Here is a 19,054-nt window from a genome sequence, read left to right as displayed (position 1 = left end):
ACAGGGGCAGGAGCCCTGTGCCCCTACAGTGCCCAGGTCCATTCCTGAGCACTGTAAGTGCAGTGCTGCCATTTAAGAGTACATGGTGCTGAGAGCTCGTCAAACACAAGCTCTACAGCACCATAATTGCAACACTAAAGACTGAGAAGATTGGTATCAAACTTCTCAGCACATTAAACCCACACTGATGCCAGTGTGGGATTTAATGTACCAAGCACCCCAGAGGGTATCTTAGAGGTGCCCCCTTAAACCTAACCTACAATCCACGTCTGCTCTGAGGCTGCCTAGGCTGCCACCCAGCAGACATGTTGCTGGACCCCTGGGTAGGAGAGCCCCTGCTCTCTTGGGCCTGCAACAATGCACATCCTGGGCGAGGTACTAAATCTCCTCCCCCAGGATGGGCAGGGGGAAGCTTCAAAGGCATGCCGCCTCTGTGAGCTTCCCCAGGCCACTGCAACCCCCCACTCTGGCGGGAAGCTTTGGCCGGAAACCCCCAATAAGGACAGGGGATGTGCCAGCCTGCCAACCCCACCCCTCAGGTGGGGGAGGCGAGGTGAAGCACATCTCCGGGCTCTCGCCATCTTGAAGATGGGGAGCCCTACCCTATCAGGCCTAGGCTACTGCCCCCCTCCCACAGGAGAGAGGCAGGATAGGGGGTGTACCCACCCCAGGACAGGGACCCATTGGTCCCTGCCCTTCACCTACCTGTAACGCTCCTAAATCTAGTATTTAGGGGCACCCTGAACCTTCCTTCCCCAGATTCCTGATTCAAACTACAAAATAGAGCAAGAAGAAAGAAGACCTGCCCTGCAGCTGCTAAAAAGAGGAAGACACCAACTGCTTTGGCCCCAGCCCTACCGGCCTGTCGACCCTCGAACCCGCTCCTGCTCCAACCCGGCATCTCTTGTGGCCAGCAACCTCACAAACCCCGGAGGACCTGGCTACCTTTTGGCTCTAAGCCCCTGGGACTCCCATGAGTAGAGGCTCTACTCAAAACCTACCTCTAATCCCTGGCAGCAGCCCGGAACCGCAAACCCAGCACACTCTGCACCAGCCAAGCCTGGCCAGTGCCGGAGTGAACAAAGACCACGGGGACGACCCCACGGCGACTGTGACCCCGGGTCCGGCACCCAAGGACCTCCCTCGACACTCCTGAAGAAGCCTGCAGCCTCAGAACAAGGTGCCCCCCCCTACCACGATCAACAGAGGGTAAGATTTCCCGACACCCCATGTGCCCAATCCCGGGGTACCTACCTATCCTCCAACAACCCAACTTACCTATCAAAGTGGTGGTGGCACCTGAAGAATCCTCGTCCCCGAGCTTGCAGTCTTTTTCTAAACCGGAGATTTCCCATTGAAATCAATTGAGCACCCGAAGGCTCAAAAGCACCCTGCACCCAGCCGCCCGAGTGGCCCTGGCAGTGAAAGCTCTACACCTACCTACTTCCCCACTTGCCCTGAGTAAGTGACCAGGAGCCCAGCTCCCACAGCCGCGTGGCTTGCCAGTCAGCAGCCACCAACCAAGGCCCCCCTATCCCTCATAGGATAACATTGGGCCTAACTCTCTCTGCACCCGGCCGCCCTAGAGTCGCTGAGGGTGAACCAACTGTACCTACCTGACCCTGGGGGACCCCTGAGTCTATGCCCAGAACCTCAACTCTGCCAGTCGAGTACTTACCTTTAAACCGATAACTCTATTTTCCTCATAGGGTAACATTGACTGGCTTTTTCCTGAAATTTCTTCTAATTGTGGACTTTTCAAATCTTAAAATATTCACCAAAAATCAGCTGAGTAACGAAAACGAAATTACTCACCTGCTCTTAGGTGAGCTCCCAGTGCTGGATCTTGGTGCCCAGCACTGACTCTGAAAAATACTTACAACTGTACTTACCCGTAACCCAATTTTCTTCCATAGGAAATCATTGACTGTTTTTCTGTGAAATTTCTTGTGTGTCAATTTCTGCAATCTTTAAATATACTTCAAAAATCGTATAATATCTGAAAACGTAATTACTTACCTGTTTTGGATAAAGGTCCCAGTACTGGGTCTAGGCACCCAGTACTGGATTACAAAAGTAACGAGAACATACTGTACCTGCAACTTGAATTTTCTTCCATAGGGAATCATTGACTGTTTTCTTTGAAATATTTTCTAAGTGTCAACTTTTAAAATAGCTAAATATTGTTTAAAAATCATTACAGTAATTAAGTTGACTTTCTTCACTTGATTCTGAGTACTGACCCAGGACTGAATCTAGGATCCAGTCCTGGAATTCCAAAAGTAATCTAAAAAGTAATCTGTTGCAAATAACTTGAATTTTCCATTGAGCTCAATGCATTGTTGTGTTTAAAATAGAGTTGCCTATTGCAACCACTTGTAACTGTTTACAAAAGTCAACTGCATATTGCAAAAGTATTTATATGAAACATCTCATTCTGAGAAAGTATATTTTAAATCCAAGTGTTGGTCCTAAAATAAAACAAGCATATATTTTTTAATATATAAACCATTGGCCTAGAGTTCAGTTATTGAGTGTGTGAGACCATTTGCTGACTGAGTGTGTACAACAAATGCTTTACACTGTCCTCTGATACTGCCTTACTGCTCGACCAAGCTACCACTTTAGAGAGTAAGGTTATATCTAACTTTAGCCTCTGTCAAACCCTGGGGGACTGTGGACTCTGTACACCCTGTACCTATTAAGGAACAGTATATACAGAGCCACTTTCTCACAATCATAACGCATGTGGTTATGTTGTATGAATAGGTGCATGATATGAACTATGATTTGCTTATAGCAGGGTATTTTCCTGTTTTTTAAGTAATTAAGATTTCTTTTTAAGGGCAAACACTTACTTTAGATAGCAACCACAACCCAAAACTGGACTTGCAGAGATGGGGTTAGCTTTGGACAATTCCAAGGTGCTCACCCTGATGGGATCACGAGGCAGGCCAGTGTATATCTGACTGAAAGGGGCAGTTTGTGCTTTAGCATGATCACTCTGGCCATCAGCTCAACTGCAGAGGATGTTACATTAATATGATGCTACAGATTTTTCAGATAAAAACACAGCATCATCATAGATTGCTCTGTGATTTGTCTGCAAGTTCCCTTTTCATAGTTCCGAGATGCAAATCATTTACAGTTGAAATGAGGAAGGGACGGCTATTTTATCATTGCCTTTGGATTGCTGATCAAATACATTAGTTCCCAGCAGTCTCTAATTTACATTTTACTTAAACCTTTTAAAATGTGTGCATATCCGTTTTTTCCATTAAACTGAGTTTCATATAGTACCTTTCTGTTGGTACCTAGTGTAGTAAAATCAGTCAAATTGAGTTGAATTTTATTTATTTTATTGTTTTATGTAGCTGGATCCGACTCCAAAAGAATGGAAGTTTAAGGATGGATTTATTTTGATTTGTCTATGTTGGGTGTACCAAATAAGGCACACAGCATAAAAATGTGCAGCTCAGCCACTTGCTAAGCAGAAAGGGCCCATCAATAGGTTGAAACCCTGGCCTGGTGCTAATCTTAGAATTCATACTGCACCGACACTGGGAAGTCTTTCTCTCATATTTAAGCACAACTACATACCTCTCGGGTGAAATTCGTAAACAACATCGAATCATCAAACCTGTGTAAATAAAACACGGATATCCACTTTTATTAGGAGAGCGATCTTTTCTCAGTTTGGTTTCTGCAGGGGCACATAGACAGCATTACTAGCCATCTAGCATGATCTGCAACTAACAGTGGCAAAGATGGAGTGGTTGTGCCACTACTTCTGGACCTATCCTCATATTTTGACTTCATCATCAGATACTTCACAGACACTTTAAGAGGTAAGCATACAAGTAAACATTTAAGAATAAATCTCTTATCTCAAAGATTAGCAAAGCTTCGTAACATTGCCACTTTTCTTCTCTGCCCCTCCCACTCCTCATTAGGGCATTCCACATGGCTCATTTGTTGTTTTAAAATAATTTTGTTCAGTTTTTACCCTGCTCCCTGCCCCCCTTTACTGGACCTTTATCAGAGCTTTCTATATCATAAGTTACAAGTACAGAGAATGCAAGCAAATCATTCTAAAACTGGAAAGCCTTTGGACATTAGTACATCTGGACCTGATGAGTGCCTTTGCAACTTATATATGGATGATAATCAAATATCTAACATGCTTAACTCTGCGAAAAATGAGATCATGAATTGTGCTCAATGGAACGGATGTTCGATAACTAAAATATTTCCCAAAGAGCTGTAGGCTCAAACAGCAAAGTCTCGGGAAGTAAGAAACGTTGAAGTGTTTTGAGACTCAAACTACTCATACCTTCACAAACTAAAGGTGTACCTTCTGCACGATGAGGAGGAAATGCATCTTCTCTCCTCCTGCAGGCTTTTCTCACCCTTGCAATTTTGGTGGTCGACTACCCAAACAACTGGTATTTAAGTGCTCTCCAAGCACTACATTGACTGCAGAGATCCAGCGACACTCTTTCTATGTACACCTTGTAAGAAACGTGGTTACTGGTTGACTAGTGTGTGAGCCCTGGTCAAGCAGCAACTACAATCATTGTCAGGATAAGGTACAAATAAAGCCCAAATTAACCTGTGCTTAACCCTCTGATAACTTGGCTTAAATTAGAGGCAATGTGCAAAATATTTGCTCAACACTTCAAACAGTAACACAGTGAAAACACACCGCAAAAGTATCCCACACTAGATTAGAAAAATAGAGCAAATTGAATAAATAAAACAAGACCAAAATGACAAAAATCTATTCAGTAGAATTTAAGATATGAATTTTTTAAGAATAAAGTGTAAAGTGGCGCCTAAGGTTCACAAAGCGCCAACCACTGTTATCTGGTCACGCTGGACCAGGTCAAAGCCAAAGGTTCAGCTGACCGCGATGGAGTGCAGATCCTATTCAGTTCCAGGTTGGTCCCACTGAAATTTTACCTTCTCAAGTTCATGCCAAGATTCTCGTTCGGGTTGCAGAGGGCTGCGAGGAGCAGAGCGAGCATTCCGGGAGACTGTCAGCGAAACACAAGCAGCTGTCTGGTTTCGTGGGTGGGTGTTGCTTGAGCTTTGCGGTGGCAGTACCAGTGAGAGGTCAATGCTTCAGTACAAAGAGTCGGGCTGACGGACCTTCACGCTGATTTGTGGTAGAAGCAACAAGGTTTCTGTGTGAACAGACCTGCTTGTGGTTGCAAAGTGCCCAAAAGCTTTATTTCAGCACCCCTGAGCCACAACAAGGGCCCAGGACCTAAGAGGCAGCACTTGGAGGTAAGGAGCTCACTGCAGCAGGGTTCGGGCCTGTGCAGGATGTTAGGTGAGTCTTATATGTCCCTGAGGCTCAGATCAAGAGGCCAGCAGACTAGCCCATGGAGTCACTCGGGGGTCCTGGGTTTAAGATGAAGCTGTAGGTCCAGTTCTTCTTCCCCAGGCAGAAGGGCAGCAGGTCAGCATAGCAGGGCAGCAGTTCCTTCAGAGAAGCAGTCAAACAGAGTGGCAATTCTTGTGGCAGCACAGCAGTCCTTCCAGGTAGAGTGTCCACAGGTCCAGAAGTGTACTGAAGAGTTGGTGTCTGAAGTCCAGTATGTATACCCAGTTGTGTCTTTGAAGTGGCGGAGAAGCCTCTAGAGGTTTCCCTTTGAATTCCCCAGATGTTTTTCCTCCTTGTCATGGCTCCAGGCTAACTACAATGGGTATGCAGCACTTTGTGTTAAGGCAGGACACAGCCTATTCAAGTGGACGTGGGGCTGTGCCCAGCTCCTCCCTTCCATCCTGCCAGTGATGGCCCATCCAGGCAAACCTAAGCGCTCCCTATTGTGTGTGGCTGTTTTGAAGCAATACACAAAGCTCAACTGTCAGCTACACCCAGTCATGTGACCAAGGTACAGGCTGCAGGCACTAAACGGCTAAGTCAGGAAAATGCCAACTTTCAAATTTGTCATTTTAGTGTAATTTTCAGAATTACAATTTAAGATCAGACTTCGCCATAAGTTAGGATTTTACATTGTGATTACAGAGACACCAAACATGAACTGGTTAAATATTCCCATTTGAAAATTTAGAGAATGTAAGAAGGTAATTCCAATGTCATCCTTTGGGAGAGGTAGGCCTTGTAGTAGTGAAAAACAAATGTATTTATTCACTAGCAGGACATATGAAACTTAAAAGTGCATGTCTAACTTTATAAATACATTGCACCCTACCCTGTGTGCTGTCCAGGGCCTACCCTAGGGATGACTTATAAGTACTTAAAGAAAGGTTTTGGCTTGGCAAAAGGTTTATTTTGCTAAGGTCAAAATGGCAGTTTGAAACTGCACACACAGGCTGCAATGGCAGATCTGAGATTTGTTTAAAGGGCTACTTCAAGGGGTGGCACAATCAATGATACAGACCCACTAGTTGTAATTTACAGGCCCTGGGCACTGGTAGTGCCACTTTACTAGGGACTTATAAGTAATTTAAATATGCCAATTGGTTATAAGCCAATGTTACCATGTTTAAAGGAGAGAGTACATGCACTTTAACACTGGTTAGCAGTGGTAAAGTCCATAGTTGTAAGGCCAGTACAAAGGAGGTCAGTAAAAAAGGAGGAGGAAGGCAAAAGGTTGGGGGGAAGTCCACCTTAAGGCTGACAGATCTAACACTCCCAATCATCCTCACTGATATTCAAGGAGAAGGCATGATGTACTCACATATTGACTTGAACGATACTCCCAAAATAAAACACTGTTCATTATTAGTACGGCAAGTTATTTTAAGTCCTTTATCTGTTGGTGAAACATCTTCCTCAGTGCAAGAAATGTCCAGGGTCATCTTAAATTCAGCAAGGATGTATCTTAGACCCATTTTGGGTTTTTCACAGGGCAGACGGGATACTGAGCCCCAACCATGGTGGCTGAGGTCAGTTGGTAATGGTATCCTGGGGCCTGTCTTAGTATGACTCTGCCAGTTGGGCCAAATGCCCCCTTTTCTCACGTGTCTCGCACGGTAGCGTGGGTGAGCAGTTCAAGGCATCTCAGGGAGATGGAGAGCAGAGATTCTGAACTTACACAATACCACAATACATGCAATAATGTTCAGCCAATGCTTTAGTTTTTAGAAAAATATACATATTTTAGTTAAAGCAGAATTCAATATGTTAATATGCAGAGTAATTGAATCTATTGGGGTACACTGCAGGATATGCAGTATTCTTTACAGAATTATAACATAGAATTAATCACAATTAAAGATCAGGTGCAGATTCACTATGTTGTAACAGTGCAGCTTCCTAGCATTCTGTGACCTTTGGGTCAGTCTGTACCAAATAGGTATTCAGTTGTTTTGAGGAAATAGTAATGTTCGATAATCCATCCCATGAAACTCTGTTAGCCTAAAGTTCACAGTTATTGCCTTTCAGGTGTATTGAATTACATAGTATGTGGCACACTCAGGATTACAGAGCGTGAGTGTGTTGGTGTACCGGGCACTGGGCAAGCTGTTGTGCTCACTGGTGCTCATTGAGGCAACCTGACCTCTTTCTATACTCGGTCAGCCAACAAGCATGGCAACAGCTCCACAAAGACACCTCCATCAGTCTGCTCCAGCGGATGTAGCAGAAGGATCTACCTCCTTCGGTCCTTGGCATTGGTGAAATCGCTGAAGTGCAATGAAAGTAGAGTCAGCTCAGGACATCTGCTCCTATCTCTGTTGTGGTGCCTGGAAAAAGGCAATCTTTACTTTGTTGTTGACACTGGCAAATCTGATATGATCATCTCATTCAAACCTGACTCACAGTTGGGCAGGTAGACTGGAGTACCCCGGGTACTTCATAGGCCTTATGCCACTCTCCCATGTTTCCCACGCTCCCTCTGGACCACTTCTCACTGTGGGCTCAGCAGCTGGGTTCTCCATCACAAGCAGACCGACTCCTGCAGGACTAGACTCTCTTCCATCCACTTTCAGCTGGCTGGCACTTCTCAGGGCCACTGATAGACTCATATCTTCTAGCATGGTTTGCAAAAACCGGGCGATGTTTCTTCACCTTCGGGACACTGGCCATCAGTTATAACAGTCATGGAACATGGCAGCTCTTCTCCTCGGGAAGTGAAGCAGTTAGAAATGGAATAAAGTTGGGATGTTTAGGACCCACTTTCATACAGCATTTTCAGACAGATAATGTGGATCCACTGTATGGGTTTAGAAAATGGTTTGACCTAATTTATTTCCATGGTTAATCTTTACTCTGTTGCGCAGATAAGTTCTTTGTGCGAGCTGATATGTCCTCACAGCAGGTAGTGATGATGCTAGCTCCAAGCAGGATTACACACAACATGAGCACAATAAGTGCGAAGTTCTTCAATTGGCTCTCAGATTGGCCAATCAAAGCACACCATTAGCTGTCCTTGGAAAATCTCGTTCACTAGCTACTGTATCTTCTGAAAGCACTGACCAAGAAATCTTTGCTAAGATGTCATATACAATTTTCAAAAAGCAATCCTGACACTCCATTCCTGCACACTTCTATGTCTAGAGTTGCAGCCTCCTCCTCAACAATGCAGCAATACACTTACACTGTATGGGGGCTGTTTCATAAACTTCATCTTCTGCCATGTAGGACTAGGAACAATGCAAAATTGATCCTAATGCAAACAGCATACATACACACTTGCAAACAATATGGAGTCTTGCTATCATACGTGTGAATGGAATTTTACTTGAACAGGCATGTAGCCATAGCACCTATATCCCTGACCAGGTAAAAGTACCAAAGGCGATTAATAGCTAAGTAGAGAAGCAACCTTCCACATAGAGTGGGCTTAAGTGGGCTTTAACATAATCCATCCCAACCAAGAAAAGAAAATTTGTGCTGCATATAGAGGATTGAAGGACTGTAATACAGTCCAGTTATGTAAGACCAGCCATTCACTAATATAAGTTACAATCAGACATCCAAAACTAATGCAAAGAAAGGGATGCCTTTATAGTTCACTTAACCTTTAAATATAATGGGGATGCCCTGTGACCCTCAGAACCTGGGTATAGAGTTATAAGCTACAATGTGTTCTGTTGGGTAGCACAATTCTACGACAGAAGAACTGTATGTGATGTTGAACTTTAAACATCTGTAACAAAAAAGGGTCGAAGTACAATCCCTTTGAACATGGGAATTTTTTTTTTTTTTCTTCAAATTATCATATGAAAAAAAACCTATGTAACACCTTTCTTTAGAAAAACAAATGAAAACACGAATTTGAAAAAGCAATTTGGTAAATACACCTACACAACATAAACATTTGTTATAATTTAGTATATTTAACGTCATTTATCAAATATTAAGTACAATCAAAAACATTTGTACTTTTTACGCTTCCCACAATACAATCAAAACATATCATGAATAAAACAACATGGCTCAGTGACATTGTGATACATGGTGAGAACAAAATAATCACAATATAGACGCAGCAATAATTACCATAATTTATAGTTTGCTGAGGCAGAGCTCTATCTCCTAATCCTCTTTTACCTGTCTCCTCTTCATCCTGTACTGACAATCCTTAAAGAGGACATAGCCAGAACTGCAGGTGGATTTCGAAAAATAGAAGAAAGAAAGCCTTATAAATTCAGTGCAGACTTACTGTAGGACCTGCACAATGATCTTGTATATAAAAGAGAAATATAATCATAGCATGAGTGTGCCTATCCCTCACATTCCCCGCCTTCATCGCATGGGTGAGCACTTCACCATGAGTCAGGGTAGTAGAGAACACCTCTGTAATCACTCATGCACAACACCAAAACCTTCCTACACAGGCTTAGAGCAAATACAACATGGCCACCGCAAATGTACACCACTGTGAAGTGTGCTGCCTGTATCAGTAATATACTTTGATGCAGCACAATGAATATGAAGCGCTATATAAATGTTACCACAGCTCCTCCCTCAAGGGTATATCATAAACATACACCAGTTTACAGTGACCTTTAAGAGTGTACAATGTTTATTCATTTCAACAATTCTGTAGGAATGGGTGAAGCAAGCCCCCTTCTCTCTACTGCTTTTGTAGCATGAAATGTTTGATTTATTTGAAAACTTACATAGGTATTTTCATTCGGTCTCCACATGAAAGCTAAGGCTAGCCCCATGCATATTTTGACATACGAAAAGTGATGCTGTTTTGAAATAAATCCCTTGATTTAGATTCCACATCAGATTCACATGGTATACTCTCAAATCTTTTTTCTATTTTTATTTTTTCAGGTGATCCAGATCCAATTCTCAGGTGTATAGTGTTGGGGTTCTTTGCTAATGCAGCCAAGTTGCACTCTACAGGAGTATACAGGTACTGAATACTGTCAGCTCTTCCTGAGTAGTAGATTCAGACTGTTGTTCTATATAGAGTTAAATAGAGTGTATTGGACAGAATCCTCAAATATTCAGTTTTTGGGTCCCCTGTCTCTCTTTTTGCCCTCCTGGTTCATGCAAACTGAAATCGTTTTTTACTCAGCAAAGACTGCATCAAACTCTTTAATTTTCAACCACCAGGGTGCATATCGCCAGCTGAGCTGCCCTTTCATTTGGTTGCAGATGACATGGAGAGTTAGTTTAAGCCACTTCCTCTAACAGTACGGTATTTTTATTAAGTTCTTGTTGAGTACATACAAAACTTTCCCACCGTATATCTCTGTACCTCTAATTTCTACGTTCAGTCCCATCAGTTCCAAGGAATACTCTGCCCACCAACACCCAACAATTAGACATGCTGTGCCCTAGCTTCTACTCACTGTTCTCCTCTCCCCTCAGGCCAAGCATCTACATTACCCTTCAGCCGTACCCCAATGTATTGAGTCTTTCACCTCGTTTTGTCATTCTGTTCCCGTAGCTCCAGTATCAAAATACAAAAGAAGAGCCCCTATTAGAAGGATAACATCTCTAAAGCCACAGAAAAGAATCAGTATTTTATAACATTTTTTTCGTTTTTTTATTATAAAAATATAAAGTTATTGATCAAATTTTCTTTTTTCAAATACATCGTTCAATTTTTTGTTCAAAGATATTCGTGTATAGCCTGCTATTCGTCAGGCTACGATCAACGAGGCAGTACAAATTGCAAAAAGACAGAAAAACATATAAACAGTGACAATCAGTGCAATGTATCAAACAAAATATCATACAAATATATAGACAATACAGTGGATAAACATGAAAAACAAACAAGCAGATTCGCCAATCAACAGGTATGCCGACGCGCGTTTCGGAGCCTTCCTTCCTCAGGGCGTTGATGGCATTTCAAAAGGCAAAGATAAATTCAACTTATTGTAACAAATCGAAAAATAATTCGATGGTGGCTAGAAAGAATAAACTTTTTGTGCCTCGTGAGTCTTATTTGTTAACATCAGTAGAGGTCTCACGATCAAAAAGACCAGGAAGTGGGGTAGGCGGAGAATATCCCAAAGTCACAGTACACTCCAGTGCAAAATGGGAAGCTTATAAATCCCAGAGTAAATTCCAGTTCGACAATATATATCCAAGGGATAGAATAATAAAGTGGTTCACAAGATGATAGCGGCTCCTGCTCACAAAGTCCAGATCCTAATGGCATAGATAGATGCCGTCTTGCTATGATTGTGATCCAAGGTCAGGATCCGGCGGTGGGGATACCGATAGGCCATTGCTCTGGAACCCATTATACATGATCGAATTTTAAGCTGCCAAATTACTTCGAATAAAGACTGACCTTGGATCACAATCATAGCAAGACGGCATCTATCTATGCCATTAGGATCTGGACTTTGTGAGCAGGAGCCGCTATCATCTTGTGAACCACTCTATTATTCTATCCCTTGGATATATATTGTCGAACTGGAATTTACTCTGGGATTTATAAGCTTCCCATTTTGCACCGGAGTGTACTGTGACTTTGGGATATTCTCCGCCTACCCTACTTCCTGGTCTTTTTGATCGTGAGACCTCTACTGATTTTAACAAATAAGACTCACGAGGCACAAAAAGTTTATTCTTTCTAGCCACCATCGAATTATTTTTCGATTTGTTACAATAAGTTGAATTTATCTTTGCCTTTTGAAATGCCATCAATGCCCTGCGGAAGGAAGGCTCCGAAACGTGCGTCAGCATACCTGTTGATTGGCGAATCTGCTTGTTTGTTTTTCATGTTTATCCACTGTATTGTCTATATATTTGTATGATATTTTGTTTGATACATTGCACTGATTGTCACTGTTTATATGTTTTTCTGTCTTTTTGTAATTTGTACTGCCTCGTTGATCGTAGCCTGACGAATAGCAGGCTATAAATGAATATCTTTGAACAAAAAATTGAATGATGTATTTGAAAATAGAAAAATTGATCAATAACTTTATATTTTTATAATAAAAAAACGATTTTTTTTTATAAAATACTGATTCTTTTCTGTGGCTTTTGAGATGTTATCCTTCTAATAGGGGCTCTTCTTTTGTATTTTGAACTGTGTATTCCCTGCTATCTTACCCCGCTATTGTTGAGTACAGGGACCCTCTGAAGTTTTTATTGTCGTAGCTCCAGTATCTCCAGGCATTGAGCTTTAGCTTTTACCCTGTCCATCCCATCCTCATCTCTTCGACATTCTTCTTCAATATGCCTCAGCTAATAATCCTCCCCTTCTGCCTCAGCTCCTACTTTGTCTCACTCAACGGCTACCCTCCAAAGTCCTTTGCCCAAGTTCGCACCACATCTCCTACACTATTGCCATCATCCATATCTCATAATGTCTATGCCTGTCAATCTGTGCTCATACTTTCCACCCCTAGGCCACTATTCTTTATTTCCCTTGAAGTTCTACCCTGGCCCCTTCAGCCTTGCCTAAGTTTATGACCATCTCACTATCTCACAAATAATAGTATTTAACTTTTTTGATGAGGAGCTTCAGAATTGAACACTATCTCAAGAACTTCGCCTCTTTAACTTGGAAAATGTTTTTGCTTGATGAAGTATGGTTGCTTTTCCTTAGCAAAAGTTGAGTATGATATTGTGTAAGAGGGCCTGATAATTAATATATCTGTGTTTCAGAATGAACTTCATGAACTAAAGGATGCTCTTTTTTGTCATCAGTACACAGGGGCTAATGTGATTTCTCCACAAAGGGCCAGCATCACAAAGGGACTTGTAACTTGTAAAGTTACGAGTGCAGAGTCCCCGCTCTTGGGGTAGAATCTCCGGATTTAAGGTGAAGATTTCGCCTCGAGGGGGGGGATTCCGCACCCGTAGATTTATGAGTCATAAGTAACTTTGTTAATCTGGCCCAAAGTATTTAGAGAAGTTGTTATGTTGTAAAAAAACAAAACATTGACAACACTTTTATGAATGAAAAGTACAAAACCTTCAAGTAAATCAGTGAATCCATTAACAATGTATTTCAGACTCAAAAAATACATTAAACTATATAGAATAGATTATACAGCCAATCATTATAAAATACATAGTTAATAATCAGAATTTTGAAGTTCCATAAAATCATACTCCTTTAGATAGAAACCTAGGTAAAGGTGAGAGAAAAGGGGAATGCTGTTTTTGTATAGTTCACACGTGGAAGGAAATTGACAGTGGTAATGTAGTCTGGGTATTATTTGGAACAAAATAGAAGAAGATAGTATTACAGATGTATTTATTCACACTGGCAAGGTCTTTATAATAGGTACTGACATGTTGGCTTCGTTTGTTGGGTCTTTAACGCCTGTCTCTTAAGGAGTGAAGTTTGTGTTTGAAATATTGCCCTTTCTTTTCCTAAGGACTCTTCGAGATGACCATGAGTTGTACATTCATCCGACTTCAGTGCTGTATGGAGAGAAACCTCCTCAATGGTAAAGTCTTTTTATGTTCTTGTCCATTCCTGACATTGCTAAAAAAATGTCCTCTTCTCCATTGTGCTTTCTCAGGCAACATACTTTGTCTGTGTCCCTGCTTGTTATTTCCGTATTGAAAGAAAAAGTGTGCTCAAGTCCTTTACGGATGATGTAAATTTTTTGACACAATTATTCTTTGGGGCAATAAAGGTCACTTGATTTTATATGGTCTGTCATACCGCAGTTCTTGTTATTTCTAAGCAAGGTAAGTAGCAAGGGTCAATATTACCAGATTTAATACTATCCAGTTTAGAGATCTGGAAAGGATTAAAGGCTGAGTTGGCTTTACTCAGATTCGAATTTGCGACCTGCTCAAAGCAGATTGCAATGGTGAGTGCTTCTTTCACTCCGCAATCTTGCAAGCTTATGAGAGTCAACTATCGCATTGGTGAGAGTGGAATAGGGGCTGGAGGAATAAAGTTGAATTAGAACATTGATATGTTAGTGAATCCAATTCAAATAGTGGAATGGCAACAATTAATGAACTCCACTATGGGCCCAATACAACAAACAATCCAAAACCACGCATGTCGAAAGTTAGGCTGTGTGAACGCTGCAATTATTGCAGAAATATTGTCTGATATACAGTAGTGAAAGCAGAAGAGAGGTTCCCTAACATCATGGTTCTAATTCAGCCTGTGTCCAAGATCCTCCATGAGTCACAGAATTGTTGATTCTGTCCCTACTGAGTTAGAAAGGCAGTCTTCTACCTTTTGGTGGATGTTTTTTTTTAGTTAAACAAATGCCTGAAGCTGTTGCACCACTGTTCTGTCCAACAGGTTAGCTCACCATGGAATGTTAGAGACAGATCAGTTTTTGACTTCTTAAGAAATTTTGCTTTAGTGGCTTTTTTTAACCAGAGGGAGGGTAGAGTGGAATCGCTTTATCCTCTGTGTTTCTGTTTGTTGATTGTAGATTTTCCACTAATGGCCCTGTATCCAAGAAAACGCATTCCAGCAGTTTATGTACAATTGCCTCCTAAGCGGCCATATGTGTAACTAGTAATGAAACCGCTCTGTGATCTTTTGTGCACTACTTTGATACTACAAAGGAGGTAATTTTCATCTATGTTAACTGGTTTACATTGTTTAATTCATAATGAACAGCATGCCACCACTGCAGATTCAGTTTATCACGATGGCTGGGTGACAGGTGCCTTATGCCATGCCGTGAAATATTTCTGATAGGAAGATTATAATGAGCCTCTCCCCACAAGGTCTGAGCTAAAGTTCTTATGTGATTATGTAGCCCTGAAATCCCCGTAAAGGTGTGTATAGCAGTCAGCCTGGGCACTCCTTATAAAATAGGCCTATTGAATGCATCTAAGTTGTCCAATGACTCTGTGCTAGAAGGACCATAGTGTATGACCTATGTCGGTGTGCTCTTACTCACCTCACCAGCGTGTTGAATAGTCTTTTAATCGTACTTTGAAAAGTCTTCACTGCTCAGTAGAAATGGTACAGGAATTTATAATATCCACACTTTCTTATTTCTTTTCTCAGGCCTTTGTTATGGCCATTAATTATCCATTGCCATTACTTATTGGTAAATTGCGTATTTTTCAGTATTTTGAATTTTCAATATGTCCAAGATGAATAATGTGTGTTATCTAAATACATTTATGAGTTTATATGCCCACTAAAGAGAAACACAATATCTACGAAACAAAGCCAGTACTGAGCAGAAAAAGCATATTACACAGAAGGCTCAAAATAGGCTATGTAGTCTTTGCAGAATTTATTGAAGGTTGACATTTTATGCCTGGTCTGAATTGCGAATCATTCCATTGAGATTGGCTGTGAAATCTTTCTGTTTAGTGCTCTGCATTTATTTTTTGTTGGATATCCAATTGCCTTATTATTCTTTTTCATCCAATATTAACATTTTCGAATTCTGTTTGTATATTTTTTGCCATTAATCATCATCAGCAAACTTTATTACGGTCACACAGATCCTAAAAAGTATACAGCACAGGTAGGTTTTCCTTTAAAGAACATACTCCAGCAATGCCATTAAAAAGATAAGAGTTAAGAAAAAATCAATAGAACATTTATACAAATTCAAAATAGGAGGGCCCCAAGAACAATTGAAAAGTGCAACGTGCAAAAGCAGCCAAATGTATAATAGAAGTTAAAGTGCTTAGTGCTCATGCTTACACAGCCAGTAGTAAAACGTTTCATAAAATTCAAGTCAAGCAGCACTTTTTAAGATAAGGTATCTCCCATACAAATATTCCTACGTCTAGTACAAAGGGCACGCCAAAATCTAGCAAGACCAAATACAGTGGATTGGCGAATGTCAGTGCACAAGAATCTAAGGACATCTAAGTAATGCCCCCGTCCCGCTAGAAGACATAGCGGGGCAATCCATTTTTTCTCAGGGACTGGTAGCTCGGGCAAAAAAAGAGTAAATGGACTATGGATTCTGAACTTCCTTGACATGCAGGGCACAGATCATCCAAACCATTACAGCTGGACCATTTTGAGCAAAACAGTTTAGTGGGAAGGGATTTATAACGAAACTGCAGAAAAAGTTTCTGTGCCATCGGCGGAACAATTTTGTCGATGGTTGGATCAAAAAGCGGAGAACATTTAAATTTGATAAAGTCTTTGGTTAGAGTGGATCCTGCGACTGTAAGATCTTCTATTAAAATAGATTCCCAAAGCTGTTCTTACATTCTCACTCTTGGCATTTGCCCCATACTTTCCGGGGGAATCTTAGGAGGTCTAACAAGGTCTCACGGTAAGACTCAAGCTCTTCTACAGTCCACAACCTAAACCAAAACATTATCAATCTGTAAGTTACCTTGGGTTTCAGTTGTCTGTGTGCCAGATCCATGTACAAAGGTTTGAGGGTGGTGCTAGGGGGAGGTATCTGTCGTGACACTGTTTTTTGTGTATCTTACTAATATGGTTGTATTGAAAGATTTGATGTAGCTTGGCCTTTTCCTTATGAACGTCCCACTTTACTGATGGGGTTACACGAATTCCTAAGTATTCAAAAACATCTACTTGTTCAAGTAAGGTGCTACCTGCCCTGATGGATCTGCTAGAGTGTTTTGTCCCTCTCTTGTTAAAAATAATACACTTAGTTTTTCCCTCATTTAAAAACAGCCCCCGTCATTACAAAACTGAATAAAATCATTTAAAAGTTGTTGGAGGCCCTGGGGAGATTTAGAAATTAAAAGAGTATCATCCACAAATAACAGGGCGGGAACTCTTCTATTGTTTATTTTCGGGGCATCGCAACCATCCCTATCCAGAAAATCAATAACCCGATTAATAAAAAGAGTAAAAAGAGTGGGCACCAACACACAACCCTGCCTCACTCCACGATTTATGGGGAAGGTGTCTGTAACTTCATTGTTGGGGCCCCACCTAACCTGAGCTGTATTGGAGGCGTGGAGTCTAATTAAAATGTCTAAAAGATTTGGCGGCAGGCCCAATTCTTTCAGTACTGTCCACAGCTTGGCCCGGGGCACTGAAACAAAAGCTGTACACCAGTCAGCAAAGGCCACATATAGTTTTCCCCCTTTGACATCCACTTCCTTCCAATAGATACAAATAAAACGAAAAACCTGGTCTAAGGTGCTAACTTTAGAACGAAAGCCCACTTGAAAATCACTTAAACTCTGTCATCCAATTTTGAGCCTCCCCAAAACTTGTTTACAAAAGATCTTTTGGAGAGAGTCAATTAAACTTATTGGCCTGTAGCTCGATGGCTTAGTTTTGTCACCTTTCTTGTATATGGGTACAATTTCCGCAACCTGCCACGATAACAGTACAGGTGCTCCGGACAGGATCAAATTTGATAACATATTAATGAACGAGCCCCATAGAAATGTATCGTCTTTATACAAGTCATTGGGGATTCTGTCCGGACCAGGGGCACGCGCTAGGGAACAAGATGAAATTACCAAATCTGTTTCTGCCATTGAAAGCTCAGGTGCTGGAAGTCCCCGCTCACCCCCCAAACCCCCCCCCCCTGGTTAGAGAAACACCCACCTCACCACTAATGTGACTATCGTTTGCATAGAGAGACCCAAAATAAGCCATCCTTTCATCAGGATGTATGTTAAATCCCAACAATGGTTTCTCTCCCTCAAGCCAGTAAATTGCCTCTCTCCAAAAAGACCGTTGATCTTTGTCATTTAATGCTATATGTAAAGTTAGCCATAGCGAACTCTCACACTCGTTTTTGGCACTGGTAATGGTCCGCCTATACTTGTCTCTACAAGTCACAATCTCAGGGTGCACCTTGCGCTTTAGAGCACTAATAAGCTTGAACTTGATGAATTTTGCTTTGTGCCAGTACAGTGACTACCACTTCTCCGTGCTTTTACAGGCCGACTAAGCAATTCCCTAACCTCGTCAAAGAGATGCTCGTGGCATAAACATAAATTCTTTACAGCATCTTTACTAGGGATTTTGGCTAGATACTCTGTTAGATCCAATATTTTTTTCTTGACTAAGTCTAGCACTTCCGGATGCTTTTCTACCCAGCCCCACTTTACCGATCACTGGTTATTTGTGATTGATAGCACTCCCAGGTCACGATGGCCATTTGGGCTGATCTGTGTATTACCTAACACAGATAGAGAAAGTACAAGTGCATTATGATCGCTTTCAAGTCTATTTTCTACTATCATGTCATCAAGTACAGACCAAAAGTTAGGAGTTATTTAACAATAGTCTATTCTACTAGTATGATTTGGTCTGTTATACGTATGGGCCTCATTTGGATCTGATCTGGCTTTCCCATTTGTTGCTCGTATGTCATGCTGGGGCGTTAAATCTAGCAGCTGACCACCTCTCTTCGTCCATTTAACGTTGGGTGGGTTAGGTGGCGGGATTGACCATTCCCTATCCCACTCTTCTGTCAAATCTGGGGCAGTTAGAGCAAGGCGCTCAAAGGTACAATTAAAGTCACCAGCCACTATAGTGGGGATGTTATCCAAGTACTTGACTAGAGCATTGTCCAATATACAGAGAGTCTCAGCTTCCTCCCCAGATGGGTCCACCCTGTTATAAACATTAAAATATTTCCCCTTCCAACCACTGGATAGGGACAGCTCAAAAGCCAAAATGTCCTGCGAGTCTACATAAAGGCGCTTAATTTTACTCCCTACTGCATTCTTTAAGCAAACCAACAGACC

At 41.7% G+C, this 19,054-nt stretch overlaps 1 protein-coding gene across 1 annotated transcript in view; it reads left to right on the top strand.

The window, feature by feature from the left end:
• The window catches only part of DHX35 (DEAH-box helicase 35), a 446,551-nt gene that overhangs the window by 392,655 nt on the left and 34,842 nt on the right, over positions 1 to 19,054 (top strand). The window contains exons 19-20 of the mRNA XM_085619115.1: positions 10,262 to 10,343; positions 13,786 to 13,857. Of these exons, the coding sequence (XP_085475241.1) occupies positions 10,262 to 10,343; positions 13,786 to 13,857 (154 nt within the window). The remainder of the gene's footprint in view (positions 1 to 10,261; positions 10,344 to 13,785; positions 13,858 to 19,054) is intronic.

Source organism: Triturus cristatus, chromosome 7 (assembly GCF_964204655.1).
Source record: "Triturus cristatus chromosome 7, aTriCri1.1, whole genome shotgun sequence".
Classification (NCBI taxonomy): domain Eukaryota; kingdom Metazoa; phylum Chordata; class Amphibia; order Caudata; family Salamandridae; genus Triturus; species Triturus cristatus.
This window is presented reverse-complemented; position numbering and strand designations above follow the sequence as displayed.